The sequence below is a fragment of the Salmo salar genome, chromosome ssa13 (assembly GCF_905237065.1).
Source record: "Salmo salar chromosome ssa13, Ssal_v3.1, whole genome shotgun sequence".
Classification (NCBI taxonomy): Eukaryota; Metazoa; Chordata; class Actinopteri; order Salmoniformes; family Salmonidae; genus Salmo; species Salmo salar.
The window spans coordinates 21,125,624-21,144,161 of record NC_059454.1 but is presented as its reverse complement, the minus strand read 5'-3'; the positions used below and the strand labels follow the sequence as shown (position 1 = coordinate 21,144,161).

The window sequence follows — 18,538 nt, the reverse complement described above, 5'->3', positions numbered from 1 at the left end:
AAACACTCAGAAAAATAAATAAATAAATAAATAAATAAAAGGTTGGCTACATAGCTCTGTTCTATGATCATATCTGTGCAGGGGAGGTAATGCAGTCCTAGGAGGCATTTGTTTTTCATTTTGGGTGAATTTATCTAATCTTCCGGTAGGTGGCGGTAAAGTACCATATTGAGACGAGAGAGGCGGTGGAGTAGCCTTTCTAGATAGCTAGGACAAACAACCCCGCCTTCCTCGAGGCTTGAGTGCAGAGCGCCATTTTAGAGAAGCAAAGGAAGTTGTTTTGTGAAACAACTTCAAACGCTTGAAAGGGGAAGAAAGATAACTCATATAAAGCTAAATACTGTACGGGCTGTTAGTGATCATTTCGTTGGGTAATACGTAGTCTAGAGAGAGAGCGTTTTCTGGAGCGATTATTTTGAATCTGTTGTTGGAAGGAACAGCAGCAGGCGAATCCGAGGTCAAATTGGGCCTATTTTAGAAGGAGGTAACGTTAGTTCGCTGGCTAGCTCACTGGCTGATTGGTTAGCTTGCTAGCTAGGTAACTGTAATTTTCTGGTCGAAGAAGAAGAAGAAGCAGACGGGACGGGACGGTGGGACAAATCCCTGCGGTAAGTTACCATTACACATCTTCCTCAGATAGTAGTAAACTAACGTTGGCTAGTTAGTTAGCTAACGCTAGTTACATTACTAGTGAACATCTTGCTAGCTAAATGTCTTAGCTATGGTTCTTAGTTAGCTACTGTAGGTAGTTAGCTATAACTAGTCTAGCTAACATTAGCTAGCTGTAAGCTGCAGCCTAACGTGTAGGAGTGTTGGTCAAATGCATTGGAATGTTCCACAGTTGATGCTCTGTTGTCAGCTGGGAACTATTTAGCTAGCTAGTTAGCTGCCCTGCTAAAATGTAGTTATATTGTTAGAACATTCAACTAACTACTGGTAGCTAGCTAACAGTTTGCTAACTAACGTTAACTAGATTGCCAACTAACGTTATATTCTGTGGCCGCAGTAGACCTAACGAATTCTAAATGAATGTAAATGTTTTTATCTTAGGACTAAAATTGAGTTGATTCTATCTTGTTTTCTCTTACAGGAGACCATGGCAGACGATTTTGACATTGAGGCTATGCTAGAGGCTCCATACAGAAAGGTGGGTAGAATTGCCAGGCTTGTATGTTTTTTTTTGTGCATTCACTATTTGCTGATCTTGTATCATCTTGCTGCTCAGAGATGTATAAGTTAGCTATTATTGATAGTTAAATGATTGTGTGTGTGACTCTCAATGTATGAATGTGGTGTGTGATGCAGTCAGACGTAATCCAAAATTCTGAATAAACGCCCATCTATCTTTCTTTGTAGACTTGCCTAATGATATCTCACCTCTACTCCCATGAATTCACCTTTGATTCCAGTGTGAACTGTGAAAAAAAGTAAGGTAGTAATTGCGCAATGTATTGATGTACTGTGATCCCCCTAGGACAAAAAGAGCCTCATCTTAGAACATCCTATCACCTGTTCGGTTGCAACAAGGTGAATGCAAATGGATGATAATCAGCGCATTTTACCTCACATGCAAAGGAGACAGTATTTAAAATTTCTGTTGACATGGTAACTAAAGGCATTGTTCCACCATGTTTACACCTGTTAGTTAGATTGACCGTGATACCAGTAGTTCTGGCACATATTCTATTTATATGCATTGAGATTTGTTATGCATCGTTGTCAAGTCGGACCTGAAATAGGCCTTACGTGTGTTAGTACTTTTACCCTTACATTTGTCTTTTCGTAGATTAGTCTACTGACTCTATAGTATACTTTGTTTTACAAATCATTCATATGGCTTAAATGTGTAGTCATGATTTTGCCAAGGTCAACAGAGTAAGCTATTGATAACTTTGAAATATGAATACTGTCTCCATGCCCAAGTCTATTGATGGTTTCCGATTCGTAAATCAGCATCTTGACTTTGCATGCCTTTTAACACCAGTAATATTCAAAGTTTATTTTCTTACTACAATTTATTTGTAAGATTTTCATTTCAAGATTTCATTTCCATGATACATTTAGTTAATGATTTCACCAATAAGAATAGTTTTCCCCTCATGAAATACAAGCCAAAATGGATCACCTCCATTCAGCTGGCACTAAAAGAACAAACATAGGTCATTTAACATGAGGCTGAACTAGTGGATTTTTTCTTTTCAGTTTTTCTTGGGAGTCCATATTACTAAGCAGTGTGAATCCCTGTTTGCTTCAGGGCGAGATGTGTGACAGAGGTGGCATCGAACTCTTACATTCCAAGAAGGAAAATGGGTGAAGATCACTGGACTGGCACCAACCACAGGATCTCTTTTAGTGGCTGTGGGCCAAGCATGGCCTCAGTGGGCTTAGGAACAGATAGTGGTATTGGTACGACAAAGCAGGAGGGGTGGGGTTGAGATGACCAAATTGTTACCATGGCTTACTGTAGCATGCCAAAATGTTAGATACTTTCCCCCATACACCTTGACTTTTGGTTGGATTGAGTACTGTACAATATGTAGTTATAACAGTGGGGGGGGATGGGGGTGGAACTCTACAGGGGCTGTAGATGGACCCCCTTAGATACTTCTCCAAACATATCAGTAATGTTAACAGTATTTTTACTAAATGAATATATTCTGTATTTTCTTGTTCCCTCCCCTTACCCCTGACGACTTGCAATGTTTCCTCTACGTCCTCATGATGTTCTTCTATCGACCCTGCTTAGGATGAGATCAAGTCCTCTAGCGCTAATGGACATGAGGAGCGCAGTAGTAAGAAGTAAGTACTGATTTTGAACTTGGGCTATTTGCTAAACCGTCTTCACATTATCTGGTCAGTTGGCTATCTACAGTTTTAGTCAGGTTTTAATCATGTAACCTTTACAAAACTACATCAGTAATGGACAGAAGATGTTGTTTCAAGTATCTGTTAACAATTGTATTATTTGATTGCGTAACTTGCACTCTGACAATCTCAACTTGTGTTCCAGGAAAAAGAGGAGCCACAGTAGGAGTAGTCGGAGCCCGAGCTCTGGCAAGCGCAGAAGCAAGAGCAAAGACAGGAAGAAGAGCCGGGACCGGAAGAGGAGCAAGAGTCGGGAGAAGAAACGCAGCCGCAGTAAGGAGCGCCGCCGCAGTGGCTCCCATAGCAGGGAGCGTGCCGGGCGCTACAGAGGACGCCGCAGCCCCTTGTATGTATAGAGATCTTCCAATTTTGGCATCCCTTATCTGTGTTGTTTACTTTCCACCTTTTTGGGGAGAATAGTCTGCTTTATCTCCTCATTGTAGGCAATTTATTTTTCCCACCTTGAAAGCTGGCAGTAGAAATGTTGATGATGAAATGAAACAGGATTTTGTATTTGACAGCGGTGTAGTAAAAAAAAACAATCTTGGTAATGGTTGTTGACTTCTATGTGGAAGTTTATGCATGAGGTGGATAACTAATGCTGTAGCCCTGGTTTTGTCCTCAGGTCAACCCCCTGTTTACTACTCCTTTCTTACTTCTTCTTTCAGCCAAGTGTCATGTGACTGGGCTGATTAGCCCTTGTGTTTCAAGAGAAGTAGAGTATGTAGGCCCAAGTGGGGGTTGAGGCTGTTGTAAGGCCCATTTTCACTGTCGCCTTTATGAATGAGAAAGTGTTCATCATTCCTACTATGCAGCTGGAGACGTTTCCTCCACTGATAGGCAGTGTCTCTGAAACTTAATGGCAAACACATAGGCATGAATTGTACTGTTAGGCATATTAACCCACTCCGTTGAGGTCATTGGAAATTGAATATACACATAACAATGATCTATTATTAAAAACCAACACAGTTTGGCATATAATCTTCATCAGTAGTAGGCATACATACTGAGCTGAACCTTGTTTTACACCCCTAGTTTGGGGCCGAAATTTAACGGTGGTCCAGGAGGGAAGATTGGCCCACCACATGCCAACAAACTAAGGTTTTTATGATTAAATTCTTTGTGATATGACGTGTTGGTGGTTGGCTGTCTTGTCATTAAAGTATTAATGTGAAGTCTGGGTTAGAACTAACTCTCGTGATTGTTACTTTTTTCAGTCGTAGGCGCTCAAGAAGTCGTAGTCCCTTCAAGAAAGACAAGAGTCCAGTAAGGTGAGATACACAGCCGGATTGTCTAGTTAGAAGCTCTCGTGGTTTCAGATCAGTTTTGTGAACTGGAGAAAAAAATTTCACCGTCCATCAAAAAATGTGTTTTTCTGTTTTCTTTTTCAAGGCAACCAATTGACAACCTGACCCCAGAGGAGAGGGATGCCCGTACTGTGTTCTGTATGCAGCTGGCAGCCAGAATCCGACCACGAGATCTGGAGGACTTCTTCTCTGCTGTGGGGAAAGTCAGTATTCACAGTTTACACACATTTAAAAGTAGAAGCATGAAATATGTCAAGATCAAGACTTTATTTTGACAAAGCATTTATCTAATGGTCAATAGGAAGGTGCTCACTCTTGACAAACTATTGCTATTTTAACCCCTGTAGGTGAGAGATGTGAGGATGATCTCTGACAGAAACTCCAGGAGGTCAAAGGGTATCGCCTACATTGAGTTTCTGGAGGCGAATTCAGTCCCGCTGGCCATTGGCTTGACTGGACAGAGACTTCTAGGAGTGCCCATCATTGTCCAGGCCTCTCAGGTAGTTGATTTAACCATAACATTTTAGAAATGATGGAATTAGTAAATGTGATGTCACCTTTCACAACTAACTTGGCAGATGGCATAGACTCACCATTTTTGTGTGTGTGCAGGCTGAGAAGAACAGAGCAGCAGCAATGGCCAACAACCTTCAGAAGGGTAATGCTGGCCCCATGCGGCTGTACGTGGGCTCTCTGCACTTCAACATCACAGAGGACATGCTGCGAGGCATCTTCGAGCCTTTCGGAAGGGTAAGGAGGAAACCCCATTACTTGTCATGTATGTTAACCTCAATTTTCCATTAACTCTGTTGTATCTAACTGGATGTTGTTTTCCTTAACAGATTGAGAGCATACAGCTGATGATGGACAGTGAAACTGCACGATCCAAAGGATATGGTTTCATCTCAGTAAGTTCCTGATTCCAAAAGTGTGTGTGTGCCATGTTACTTAGCTGATTTCCTAATGGATGACTGTGTGTAATTGTAGTTTGCAGATGCAGAGTGTGCTAAGAAAGCACTGGAGCAGCTGAATGGCTTTGAGCTGGCCGGACGGCCCATGAAGGTTGGTAACGTGACAGAACGCACCGACTCCTCCACCGCCAGCTCCTTCCTGGACAACGACGAGCTGGAGAGGACGGGCATCGACCTGGGCACCACCGGGCGCCTGCAGCTCATGGCCCGGCTGGCAGAGGGTGAGCTATTAGCTGATGTTTTTGAGTGAATGTAGTTTGGTCTTTTGTGCTCAAAATTGCCATTGGGTTTATTTGTCAGCAGTTAGTGAATACTAAGCTCAACTTTTACTATCTCCATCTGTTGTGATATAATGTAAAACCTATTTTGTCAACCAAGGTGTTACCCCAGTTGACCTCTATAATCACTCCAGTATGTGTGCTCAAGTTGTTTTAAATAGCATTGAACAGACTTGATGCTAATGAATACCTGTTTCCCTCAGGTACTGGTCTTCAGATCCCTCCAGCTGCACAGCAGGCTCTACAGATGAGTGGTTCCATGCACTCGTCTTCAATCCACTTCGGCAACATGGCAGCTGGTACAGGTAGTCACATTATCTATACTGTATGTAGTAACATGTCATACTACATATTGTGGAATGAACTACTCACTGGCCTCATCTTAAGACACGGCAGACATGCTTCTCCTCAAAGGAGAAAAGTTCAAAACCTGTGATTTTGAAGTTTAAGCTTTATTGATACCTCATGTGAATGTGAAATGTACCAAGGTTGCTTTGGCTGTTGATCATAACTCATTCTAGAGGTTCATAGCAAACGAGAGCTGTCAGACCTCCATTGGCAGGATGATTTCCAGTGAACAATGAATGCACAGTGGGTTAAAATGATCTGGCGACTGCGTGGGTTAAAATGATCTTGCGACTGCGTGGGTTAAAATGATCTGGCGACTGCGTGGGTTCAAATGATCTGGCGACTGCGTGGGTTCAAATGATCTGGCGACTGCGTGGGTTCAAATGATCTGCTTCTGTGACCTCCAGTATTTGATCATCTCAAATGTACCACCATAAGACTTCTCATCTTTTCTCACTATCATTTATCTTTTAATGATCTTTTCCACATTTATCTAATGGATCCACACGTAAACACTGAAGGCCAATCTGGCATTGCCAGCAACACTCCTTTATGTGGTATGTTCATCGCTTCTGACCACATCCCTGCAACAACCTGCCATGTTCTCAGCTTTTGGTGAAAGACATCTCAGAGACGTACTCCATCTGAAAGCTGTTTTCTTCCCTCACTATGGCACTGCGTGAAAAGAGCACCTTGAATATAATGGGCAACTGGTGGGAAACCTATGCGTTACCATCATTCAAGTCAACCTGTGTGTTTTGATTTGCCAACGCCAGCAATTTGTCTTACTAAGTGAATGGACACTTACAACTTGCTGCAACACTGTTAGATGGAATGCTGATATTGAACTAACATGCAGAAACAGGACACCTTTGCTTCTCTGTTTGCCTTATGCTATGGATGTCTACCTGTAGCAACTAGGTCTAATGGTATGATGTGCACTGCAGTGTAGTAAGTCAATGGTCTTGGCTATGCTCTTCATCCATTGTGCATCTTTCCATCCTCACAACCTAAATAATTTCCCCTTTCCAGCCGAAGTGCAAGTCTTTTAACTTCTCTTCTTCTAATCTTTTAGACATACAAGCCAGGCTGAACCCACCCCCTGAAGGTGAATGTGAAAGATTGAAGTGCACAACTTATCAAATCTGCACACAATTTAATGCTCATCTAAAATAAATCCTTTCAAGTTCTCATGTTTCAAACCAGAGTGAAATCTCCCATGGTCCTTTTTTCTTGCTGTCACACATACTGAATTCACAGTATGCATATAAATGCTTTTCTTCTTGTTTAAGCCAAATAAGATTCTCAGGCTCCGTATACATCTTCTCTGGTTTTCTTGTGTGTAACTACATTTTGTCCAAAAGTGTATTGAAACAACACGGAAGAAAGACCAGTCCTGTACTTTTACATGTATTCATTGATTGCTTGTTAAAGGGGGGAGGTAATCAAAAATATTAAGTCAACCTGTTGATTAAGTCAGAAGCAGGGTTGGAGTCAAGTAATTCCATTGAAATTACAGTTTGTTCAGGAGCTGATGGTAAATTCAACAGACAGGAATTCAACTGCACTTGACCCCCCTGGTGAGAAGGACCTCTGTTAATGATGCTGTCATCTCCTTTTACAGCTATTGCCAACCCTGCCCTGAACCTGGGTCCAAGCATGAACCAGGCCATGAACCTCCCAACTCAACCACTGGCTACACACTGCCTACAGCTGTCCAACATGTTCAGCCCACAGTCGTAAGACACTACTTTCCCCTTTTCATTTCATGATGGCAGAAACCATTGTTTTAGAGCTTTGATTCACTGAACTAGATTCACAAATGCATCACCAAATGTAAGATTAGGGTACAATTGGGGATACTAAATAACTGTCAACTCATTGATATGGCTTTTTTTCTGGGAGTCAAAGGGGCTTAACTTTTCATTTCATGAAGCTGGGCTAGGTGAGTCATTAGTTTGTGATGAAGGGGTTGAAGTGACCTGCCTCTTTTCCAGGGAAAATGAGCCTGGTTGGGACATCGAGATTCAGGATGACGTCATGGAGGAGTGCAACAAACATGGTGGAATTGTCCATATATACGTCGACAAAAACTCCCCTCAGGTAAGACCCTTTTAAAATGCACTATAGAGGTGGATAGTCCTAAACTGGTCCAGCAAATTATGCACTTTGCCCCAAAAAATTAAGTGCTGCATGTTTTATACAATGGTAAAATGTAGAATGTTACGCTAATTTCTTGATCAACCCCACAATTTCATCCACTGAGTTTAGTGCAGACTATAATTTTTTTTAAATGAACCTCTGAGTCTCTATGCAGTCTATTTCAAAATGTTAACCCTTGTACCTATGTTTGTACTCTGTTGCGTGCCTTTGTTTGCTGAAATCCATACTTCTTAATAAAACATTAATGAAATACAGCCACAGTGTTTCCTTTTTGAGATTCAATTGGCACATGCGCTGAGTTGCCATCTTAGAGCAACAGCAATGAGGAAAGAGTCAGTTGTATTTGATTTCAGCAAACAAAGGCACGCAACAACCGAAGCCAGACATGGGTACGCGGTAAGGGTTTAAGAATTTACATTTTGAAAGTATTGACTGCATATCAATAAACTCTAGTCTGCGCTCAACTCTGTGGATTTGAGGTACTTGGGCAATGTTGCAGATCGATAGATGTTTTATTGCCCTTATCTTACCGCTTTCTCTTATAGGGCAACGTGTACGTAAAATGCCCCACTATCCCAACAGCGATGGCTGCAGTGAATGCCCTACATGGACGGTGGTTTGCAGGTGTGTATCTTTGTACCAATGCATTCTATAGGGCCATTCTTTGATATTTACATGCCTTGCATTTATATCAGTTATGTTTGTGGCATGGGATAATGGGAAGTAATCGAAATGAAACGGTACCATGTTAGCACAGAGTTTCTAAACCCAGAGGCACAGCATTGCAAGACTACTGGGAACACTTGCCAAAATTCTTAGTTGATCATTTTCTAGAAATGTAAAGGCACAACCTAGATTCGAGCAAATGTCTTAAATAGTTGAACATGTTATTACTCCAACCTTGTGAAAGTGACACTGACACATTTTAGACAAACAACTTTTATATTGAAGGAGTGCCTTTGATTTGACGGCCTGCACATGCAGTTTGGCACGAGACCACCGTTAAACGCGATTTTCTCTTTCTACGCATGAGCTTAGTTAGCCAACATCGCCTACAAGTGTGATCGGGGATTTCTATAGGCTAACTGCTTCTTCAATCTTCCTACTGTACTGTCTTTTATTTTAGGTTCAAGTGAGTTGTGCTGCTGATTATAAAAAAAAAAAAAATGTATCTCTAGCTAGAATGTGTTTTTTTAGAAATCTCGGCTTTCTACATTAATAAATAACTTGTTCATATGTATTAGACAAGTAATGATGCAAGTTTATTTTTTTTCTCCGTAGGTAAAATGATCACTGCAGCGTACGTACCCCTCCCAACCTACCATAACCTTTTCCCTGATTCAGTAACGGCCACCCAGCTACTGATGCCTTCGCGGCGATAAGTCTGCCATGCATGGAGTAGATGTCGCAACGCCTGTGGGCTTTAACAATGTACATAATGTTTGCTAATATGTTGGGAACTTATTTACCAGAGTAGCAAAATACTGCACCAGTCCACCCAATCTTCATTCAGAAATACAAAAGGTTTTGAAGGATATTTGTTTTATTGTTCAATCTGACAGCCATCAGGCTGAGCTTGAGTTCTGTATCCGCACATTTCTGTAGGTGCACTTGAGCAAATTACGTTGTGCGTTTCAACCTGCATTGCGATAACGAGTTGTTATACAGTGGAAAGTGGGTACTAAATAGATTTAAGTTGAAACTGACCACAAAAGAACCCATTTTGGGGACAGCCCTACCTAATTAACCTCTGATTCTAAGTGCAGTTTGCTCTGTCCTCATCCAATTACCACTTATTGTACATTTTGTCATTCAGTTGTGCTTTAGAAATTGATTTGCCCGGTAAGTTTTTCAGTTAATGTGTTAAATGAAAAGAACAATGCCTACAAACACCCCAAAACAGATCTATTTTTTGTTGTTAACAACTTATAGGTATTCATTGTGTTTGAGATCACTGAGTTTTTAACATTTGTAATCAAGACTTGATTTTGTAAAAACTCTTGATTTAAAATCAAAATAAGTGATTTGGGTGGTTCAATGTGATGTGCATTTTGTCTTGTTGACATTGGATTGTTTCATCTGGAATGAAGGGGGATGTGAAATATGTGTTTGTAATAAAATCCTAGTTTACAGCAGCTGGTCTTGTTGTGGTTTACACTCAAAGACCTTTAATAATTACTGTTTTAATATACAGTAAAGCTTCAATTCACAAGTGGACATTATATTCCTACCCATAGTTACGCCATGGATATGGTACTGATAGAGAAATCAATACATTTAGCAGTAGAGTACTGGCAGTTTGAGAAGTTTTGTGCTTGGAACTTCAGATAATCTTGACCACTATTCATTCCTTTTAGACCACACTAACTCCCATTAATGCCAATTATGAATCTCGCATCAAATAATAGCTGACCTTTGTCAAAAGCCTCTAAAGACAATTTCTTATGACAGTGATGCATTCTGGTAATAATCTGTTAGTCAGGCCCAAAAGACTTCTAAGAACGTGAAATATCACTGAGTCCCCTAAGCCCATGATAAGATGTTTGTGTGGAACTCCCCAGGTCAGCAGTGATCTGTTGAACCTTCAATAAACATGAACCCATAACCTCACACCCAAACTTTGGGTCTTGACATTAGGCTGGGACCCTTGAGTTCATTGTCCTATGCATTTAATCCTATGTTCTATCGCTGTTTTCCACACCATTGACTATAAGAAAGCCTTCTAGCCCCCTTCAGAGGAGTAAAGACATGAACATCCATTCAATGGGACACATGTTCAGGGCTCTATGTATCCACTTTCAGGGAATAGGAATGGTTAACAGTAGCCATGGGTTCTTTATCTTTTAGTTTTTCTTGATTCATTTCAAATTGGAGTATTTGGTACAATTGTGCCTGAGAGATGGGTAGCGGTGACAGGTTCATCATTGCTGTGTGATTCTGCACCAGAGGCCACAGGGATGAGCAGCAACGACTTATTTGAGGCTTTATTCAAGAACCTAACAGTGGTTCTGTTGGCCCTCAATGGCATCCTGTTGTACACCACCAACGTGACTTTCCACAGCAACTCCAGGTACATCCTGTACATGGAGCTGATCAATGACAGCGTCATGTCTTTCACTGTGCTCTTGTCTTGACCTATGTATGCCCTTTCCTAAATTTGTCCGTGTGTATATTTCTCATGATAGCCAATAACACTCATAAGAACACCTATTTACTTGAGTTATGTCTATGGAACGCTTTGTAGCCATCTGTCATCCTCTGATCTGCACAGTGAACAGGACCTATGTGCTTATCACATGTATTTGAGTTGTAGGGGCCATCCCTGTGTTCATGTCATCATTGCCTTTGTCCTTTTTCTCTACCGGGAGGATGTGCTATCATAGGAATGTCTGACTCAGTTCACAACTAGAACACCAACTATGCCGCCAATATCCTTTACCTGTGCTTTGTGTGGATCACAATGATCTACACCTACTTCAGTGTTTTCAGCCAAAGCTGCAATCTCAGATCCAGTTTCAGCCAGAAAGGCACAGATGACTATACTACTGCATGGGGGGCAGCTGCTAATCTGTATGCTGTCATATATCATTCCGGTCATGGACAATGCATTCATTAGCCTCTTCCCCAAGTTCCACTTTGTCATACTGTTCTGCAATTATCACAACTGACATGTTGCTCAGCCCTCTCATCCATGGTCAGCGATCAGAAGTTTAAGAAGCACATTAAGAGTCCCTTTGTAGAAAAACAGATCCGGCGGTGAAACCTTTACTGAGTAGAAGTCAGAGATTAACAATTGTTGCTATACTGCACACCTAAAACTTGTAATAAATGATCTGCTCTGCAGTGTTGTATTGCCCTTCACGCAAACACATTAAAATGGTGACTGGCCAGTAATGTACTGTGAATTACTTTTGAATTCAGCTCAAGAAGATTATTTGGATTGTGTCCATCACTAATAGCATGTGGTTTTTGGGACATCCAGACACTAATTCCTTTCTAAATATGATCCCCTCTTGCCTCAAGCTTGTTTTCACCTCAGATCCCCTTGGTGTATTAGGCCATTATCCCACTTCGCCATGGAATTACAGTACATAATCACAATCCTTTCCACTATATTCTATGGATTGGAACTGATCACTAATCTGTAACAGGAACATTTAAGGAGATTTCATTCCACAGATCCACAAAGCACAAATGAGACGTGATATACAGGTTCAATGCACAAAACACCAAGACTTTATTTTCTTATTTTACATTTCTTTTTAAACAAAAAGTAGAATAAACATAAGCTGTTTGCAATGGGTTTTCTTCCCCATAGATATACATTTTAATTAAATTCTCAGATTTGAATCAAAAGTGCCATTTACAAAACTTCATTTTTTTCCCCCCTTTTACAGCATTTTACTTTTTTTTTGTTCGTTTTAACTTTTTCCTCCTTCAGCGATTTCTTTGCAGTGTCCTGGAACACATGTAAAATCCAAATTCAGTAACAACTGCTTTACAGTCACAAATGACAAGAGTGTGGTCAATGTTGGCATAGTAACTACTGTTAACTTATAACCTAACCTGAAAGGGTTCTCTACTTCTTAGGAGAGTTTTCCTTGGCCTGGTGGGCTTGCAGCACAGCTACCGCCTCATCCACCTGGAGAGAACAGTGAAGAGAGAGAGAACACATGGGATTAGCATAACAACAACTATGACCATGATAACCCACCACCAAGAAACTCCAACAATCATAAGTGGCTTCCTTTTTGCATGTAAAAGTTGATCTGAAAGGACAGAGGGAATGGAAGCTTGTCGTACCTTAGAATGCAGGGACTCGGGTGACTCCAGCATGTGCAGCAGCTCAGAGTTGTCAATCTCCAGCAGCATCCCAGTGATTTTACCAGCCAGGTTGGGGTGAAAGCCATGGATCAGAGGGTACAATCGCTCACCTGCAAACCAAGGGAAAGAATTAGATTGAGGAGAGTGCCAGTGAGGCATCTCAACACCCTCCGATAGAGGATTGACTGCAAAACGTCACAGATCATTAACACTCCCCAATAACATTCCAGTTACATACCAAGCAGCTGTTTCTGCTCCATGAGAGGGGCTGCAGCCAGCATGGAGGCAGTGAGGGGTTCCTGGCCTCTGACATGCACCGCTGGTTCCATCATCTGCTGGGTAACAACCTTACAACACAGCAGGACAGATTAAACACAATGCAATACACATGACCACTGGGATGGGCCTCTAAAAGGTAGAAGTAAAAGAACAGTTGAGTAAAACATGTTTACACAGCTATATTGCATGGCATTTCTTGTGGGGAAAGGATGCAATTTACGAGATTACCTGCTGCACTGCCATTGGTGCGGGCATAGTGATGACCTGCTGTAAGTTCCTCACCCCTGATGAGTATTTATACTGGGTGCCTCGGACCATACCACCAGACATGCCTGCCCGACCTCCTGCTGTCTGTGTGCCAATGTTAGCTGGAGAGGGGGGTGTCCGTTAGTTACTGTTCGGTTTTTGCATCACAGCAAGTATATGTTTTGAATAAGCTAGTGTGTAGCCCTTACCCATCCTCTGTGTGTAGTTGATGATGCGTGGAGCCTGGGTGGAGGCCTGTCTGACGGTGCTGATGGGGGTGGAGGCGCGTCGGGGAACAGCAGACCTGACAAACTGGCCCGAGTAGGGTGCTGACAGCAACACAACACATGCCATGTCAATAGGGCATCAAACACATTCTTGTAACAAATAGACATGTTAGAGTAGCAGTAATGCTTCAGTCAATTATTTTAGCTCCAATATCTCAAAAATATCTGCCTCCAACTCACCCTGTGGTCTGGGTGGCTGTGCAGCCCAGCGAGGAGATGTCCTCATGGTGCTCACAGGGTTGGGGTTGTAGAAGGTGCGACTTGGGGGCTACAAAAAAAACCAATATATTACAGATAAAAAAACATGACCTTCCAGGGCCAGCCCTGAGATTAAAAAAAACTAAAAGGTAACATACGCTTTCTAATTTAGTCAATTCTAGCATGATGCATCTAGTGATTACCCCCTCCCTTTAACCGTACTACAGACCTGAGGCACAGCAGACATGTAGTAGCCTGCCTGCTGGTAGGAGTCGATGACTGGGCCAGGCATGGTCCTCTGCATGTATTTGTTGGTGAGGATAGCCTTCCGCTCCTCCTTGCGCTGGGCCAGAGCCACGTACAGCGGCTTTGTGGCCACGATGCGGCCGTTCATCTCAGTTACCGCTTTGGTGGCCTCCTCGGGAGACGAGAAACAGACAAAGCCAAAGCCCTTGCTGTGGCCACCGTCCGTCATCACCTGAGTGGAGGAAAGGGTTAGAGAGAACCATGAAGTTAAGAGGTGCAGAGATATTACACGGATCCAGACATGCTTCTTTCAGCCTTTGTGATACATCATTGGATAGCAGAAATGACTACTCATGAAAAAGTATGGGTATTTCTACCTTGGCACTGGTGATGGTGCCATAAGGGGCAAACTCCTTCCTGAGTTTCTCATCGTCCAACCCATCATCCAAGTTCTTGACGTACAAATTGACCCCCTGAATCAAGAAAAGAAATGATATTAAAGCTATTTTTCTTAAGGCCACAGGTGTGCACTTCCCCACAGTACCTGATAGCGGTGGATACGTTCCTGTTTGATCAACTCAAACTTGCGTTTCAGCTCCCCCTGTCGCTCCATCCTCTTCTGAGCACGGCCCACATACAGAACTCGGCCAGGAACGAGTTCTTTCCCATTCATCTCCTCAACTGCCTAAAAGCAGTCCATCAAAGTCAACTCAAAATGCCACATTTTATATGTCATGTTCCCCATTTCACACTATGACAGCCTTCTGGTTGACAAGGAGATGACACATATGGGAGCAACTTTAGAGTACAACCATAAAACCCCAAATACAGACCCTTTGTGCATCCTCGTGGTTTTCATAGTTTACAAAGCCAAATCCACGAGACCGGCCCCTTTCGTCCATCATCACCCGCACACTGAGGGTCCTGCCTAGGAGTCCAAGAACAGAGAAGGAGCCTAGATTTCATAAGCTTTCATGCCAATCCACCCAACACATCTGATTGCATGGATGTTCCAGAATGTTCATTTAAATCAAATAGCTATAACATCAACCACCACTTTATACTAGTGCCCAAAGAAATGGATAGAATGTCAAAGCTTGTCATATGTCCTACTTTCAGGATGTTCTTACCAAATGCAGAGAAGACCTCCTGGAGTTTCTCATCACTATAGTCATCGCCAAAGTTCTTGATGTACACATTGGTGAACTTCATGGCTTTGGCCCCAAACTCAGCCTGTCGCTCCTTATGGGACTTAAAGTGGCCAACAAAACTGAACACCACACCCATCACCGGGGACAGTAGAGAGATAGAAATATAAAACTACAATCAGTCTTGTTACAAAATATCAAACAAACTGCTCCACATCCCAGAATATCAGTGTGGAGACTTACTGATTTTCTCACCTTGATGAACACGTCGCAAGATATGAGACAAGTGGTTGATATATACTTTTAATTTTACATTAAGCACTACTGGTAATTATTGATATGCTGAATGACAATCTGCTGCCTAAGCTTATTCAAAGCTTAATTTGGAAAGTCTTGCAAGTCTCAACCTTGTGGCCAACAGACCAAATATTATTCAAAGAAAGAAAAAGAAAAGGAAAAAAAAAGGACAGGAACAAATGTCTACCATTTCCCTCACCTAATCGTGGACAACTGACATTTCCCCCCCAGGAAATGGGCCTTTGGGTCTGCAATGCCAGAGTCACTACCTGTCTCTAGCCTGAGCAAAGAACATGAAAATGTTATCTGCAGAAACGTGCATCAGTGTCTGAGATTGATACAACGTTGACCAAATCAATAGTCCCTCCTCCTCCCTAACCATTACAGATTTCCTTTGCACTTTCCCCTACTTACATCTCACTAAATTCAAGGTGGTTTATATATTGGTTGAAAGAAATGTAAATAAAATAAAGTTAAAAAAAGGTACCTTACGGATAGAATAAACAGCTCTTGGTAGGAATTTGTTCACTCACACTTTCCGGTCATTCAATAGCATTCCATTCATGGTATCAATGGCACGATTGGCTGCCTCTTGGGTCTCAAAGTGAACAAAGCCGTAGCCTTTGGAGCCATTCTCATCACACACAACCTGAAATTAAAAGTGCATGTTAGAAATGATGTACAGATAAATTATGCCCTGACACTCAAAGACAAGAATGCAATGTCTACCTTGCAAGACAGAATATTCCCAAAGGCTGAGAATGTGTCATACAGGGCCTTGTTGTCAATGGACTCGTCCATGTTCTTGATAAAAATGTTTCCAACTCCTGACTTCCGTAGCCCTGGGTCGCGCTGAGACCACATTATTCTGATAGGCCTACCCTTGAGGACCTCATAGTTCATTGTATCCAGAGCACATTCCGCTGAAAAAAAGATAAGTAAAGAGAAACATAGCATCAGACATCTGCTAATCACACACATCCATGAATAACCTAATATAAGATTTAAGTTGTGTAGTCATTGGAATATTAATCCATTAGCAGGATTATTGTTGTCATCCCCTTGATCAAAGCAAATAGCTACTTTAATGTAGTTGACCTTTGGAGTGGCTCTAATTAAGATACAAAACTCTCTCATATGGTGTGAGTTGCCATCAGCTTATCTATTTGTCCACGATTGACACAGAGTACAAATCTGATCACAAAAATAATATTACCATCAGCAGGTTGCTGGAAGTTGATGTATGCGTATCCTAGGGACCTGCGAGTGATGACATCACGGCAGACGCGGATGGATGTGATGGGCCCAGCAGGAGAGAACTTCTGGTAGAGCATGGCCTCTGTGACGTCAGGATGCAGGTCCCCTACGTAGAGGGAGGCCAATGGGTATGACTGACCACTGCTGTTCATCCTGCAGACAGAGATAGTGAAGATCATAGAGGGAGGGGGTGAAACTGGCAGACAAAACCTAACAGCCAGTACGTTTACATGCGCAGTAATAATTCGATATTAAACTGATTAAGGCAGTAGGCAGATTATGCAATAGTCATGTAAACATCTCATCTTAATCAACATAAGGTAAAAATCTAAGTAAGCATATGCCTATTAAAACACCTGGTTTTCATTGACTTCTGTATTATATTAAGTTGCCAAGTCGCTTACAAATGTAGGCTAGTTAGGTTATCTGACCTCTGGGACTTGAGACACTGTCTGTTTGTAGTGTGGTTTTCATATAAGCACTTGGGTTCCCAACCACACATGCACACATTTATTTAGTATCTGTATTGTTGTCTATCGCTTGTTTTCTTTGGTGCAAATAAATAAAACAAACTTGAGGTGGCTGCGAGGGGAGGGGTCACATAATGGAGTTCACCAGTTGAGGATCAGGAAGGCCAATCAAGCCGTTTTTAGGGCAACTCAGTTCTGTCTGAACTGGTTGTGGGGTCTATACTAACCCCTGACCTTACATAAACACTTCACTATTGTTACACAACAATGACAACCTCACGATGACGATCACCAAAGTCTACTTTAACTATTTAACATGATAGTATGAGTATTTCTGCTCTCACATGACCACCACTGGGAGTGTAAAGGTTTGACATGGATTCTCCAGTTACCTAAAGTAGCGACCTATTAACTTCGCTAGCTAGTTAGATGCCAGTGAATTTGTATTCTCGTCTTAAAACAAGTATAACATGTGTACTGTCTATCCTTGACACATCACAAGCTTACTAACTAACATTAAATGTTAACTAGCTATTTTAGCCGGTTAGCTGCTGAAAGTTAGCAAACTAATGTTAGTTCGTAGTTGAAACAGACTGCTGAGTTGTAGAAGGCAGTAAGTTAATGTTAGTGTAAACCATCAAAGAGTTCGGCATTTGTTTGAAACCCAATGTGTTCGCTAACATACAATGCCAGCTACTTTAGCTACTAGCCAAGAAGTTAGTAATTGCCAATCAAACCCAGCATCACTAACGTTAATGGCAATCGAAATAAATTGCAGAAAAAATAAATGTATACATGTTATTGTCGAATGTCTTACCTTATTGAATTGGCCAAGGTGGAAACAGCTCAAATTCTTTAATTTAAAAAGTTCTGGCCTAAAACTTCGTAAAATGTTTGTTTTAATTTGATAATTGCCGTGAAACACCTGCCTTTTCACTCCGCGACCATGAATATTCTTCAATGACCTATTTATAAACTATGATAATGACACGGCCCGACTAATCCTCCGCGTTAAAAAGTAGTCCATGTACATTGAAAAGCTACATTCTGGGATTCGAAAAACAACAAAATCGTCCCGCCACTCAATTTTGCATACTTTTGAAGTATATGTCTAGGCTAGCGAAGTGTGAAATTGACCACTGTTAATTTGCACTTTGCAAAGACCAAACATTTGTTTCAACAATTAAATGAAGAGCTAAAACCAATGATGTAAACAGTTTATATTCAGGTAAATGCCAAAATAAAAAACACGTAAGAAAATTAGGGATACAAAGTATATTAAAAGCAGGCGCTTCCACACAGGTGTGGTTCCTAAGTTAATTTAGCAATTTAACATCCCATCATGATAGGG

At 41.6% G+C, this 18,538-nt stretch overlaps 2 protein-coding genes across 7 annotated transcripts; one reads left to right on the top strand and one right to left on the bottom strand.

Annotated features, from left to right (window-relative positions):
• Positions 1 to 218: 218 nt before the first annotated feature.
• LOC106566652 (RNA-binding protein 39) lies at positions 219 to 10,070 on the top strand. 4 transcript variants are annotated; one of them, XM_014134888.2, is made up of 17 exons: positions 219 to 608; positions 1,091 to 1,147; positions 2,747 to 2,799; positions 3,011 to 3,211; positions 3,904 to 3,969; positions 4,086 to 4,139; positions 4,261 to 4,378; positions 4,523 to 4,675; positions 4,788 to 4,925; positions 5,018 to 5,083; positions 5,163 to 5,367; positions 5,628 to 5,729; positions 6,848 to 6,880; positions 7,397 to 7,511; positions 7,770 to 7,875; positions 8,481 to 8,559; positions 9,217 to 10,070. In XM_014134888.2, the coding sequence occupies exons 2-17, from the start codon at positions 1,097 to 1,099 to the stop codon at positions 9,315 to 9,317; spliced, it is 1,641 nt and encodes a 546-aa protein (XP_013990363.1). In that variant the 5' UTR covers positions 219 to 608; positions 1,091 to 1,096; the 3' UTR covers positions 9,318 to 10,070. The 4 variants fall into 4 exon arrangements, with proteins under 4 accessions (XP_013990363.1, XP_013990365.1, XP_013990364.1 ...); XM_014134890.2 differs by lacking the exon at positions 3,904 to 3,969; XM_014134889.2 differs by lacking the exon at positions 6,848 to 6,880 and having other exon boundaries at positions 220 to 608.
• A 2,072-nt stretch (positions 10,071 to 12,142) lies between these two features.
• pabpc1l (poly(A) binding protein, cytoplasmic 1-like) lies at positions 12,143 to 18,211 on the bottom strand. Of its 3 annotated transcripts, XM_014134885.2 has the most exons (17): positions 18,005 to 18,211; positions 16,677 to 16,870; positions 16,190 to 16,383; positions 15,994 to 16,109; positions 15,660 to 15,740; positions 15,146 to 15,285; positions 14,849 to 14,943; positions 14,560 to 14,700; positions 14,393 to 14,488; positions 13,999 to 14,247; positions 13,752 to 13,839; positions 13,494 to 13,613; positions 13,267 to 13,406; positions 12,998 to 13,106; positions 12,739 to 12,869; positions 12,502 to 12,577; positions 12,143 to 12,394 (listed from the first exon to the last, which is right to left on the bottom strand). In XM_014134885.2, exons 2-16 carry the CDS (start codon positions 16,867 to 16,869, stop codon positions 12,515 to 12,517), a joined length of 1,956 nt encoding a protein of 651 aa, XP_013990360.1. In that variant the 5' UTR covers position 16,870; positions 18,005 to 18,211; the 3' UTR covers positions 12,143 to 12,394; positions 12,502 to 12,514. The 3 variants fall into 3 exon arrangements, with proteins under 3 accessions (XP_013990360.1, XP_013990362.1, XP_013990361.1); XM_014134887.2 differs by lacking the exon at positions 14,560 to 14,700; XM_014134886.2 differs by lacking the exon at positions 15,660 to 15,740.
• Between the last annotated feature and the right edge of the window lie 327 nt (positions 18,212 to 18,538).

Bases quoted from the DNA above. Each gene is read 5' to 3' on its own strand.
- LOC106566652 (XM_014134888.2), top strand. From the start codon at position 1,097: ATGGCAGACGATTTTGACATTGAGGCTATGCTAGAGGCTCCATACAGA. The intron at 5,368-5,627 runs GTGAGCTATTAG...TGTTTCCCTCAG, and splicing joins CATGGCCCGGCTGGCAGAGG to GTACTGGTCTTCAGATCCCT. The intron at 7,876-8,480 runs GTAAGACCCTTT...TTTCTCTTATAG, and splicing joins TCGACAAAAACTCCCCTCAG to GGCAACGTGTACGTAAAATG.
- pabpc1l (XM_014134885.2), bottom strand. From the start codon at position 16,869: ATGAACAGCAGTGGTCAGTCATACCCATTGGCCTCCCTCTACGTAGGG. The intron at 14,944-15,145 runs GTAAGAACATCC...TTGGACTCCTAG, and splicing joins GGAGGTCTTCTCTGCATTTG to GCAGGACCCTCAGTGTGCGG. The intron at 14,489-14,559 runs GTACTGTGGGGA...TTCTTGATTCAG, and splicing joins AACGTATCCACCGCTATCAG to GGGGTCAATTTGTACGTCAA.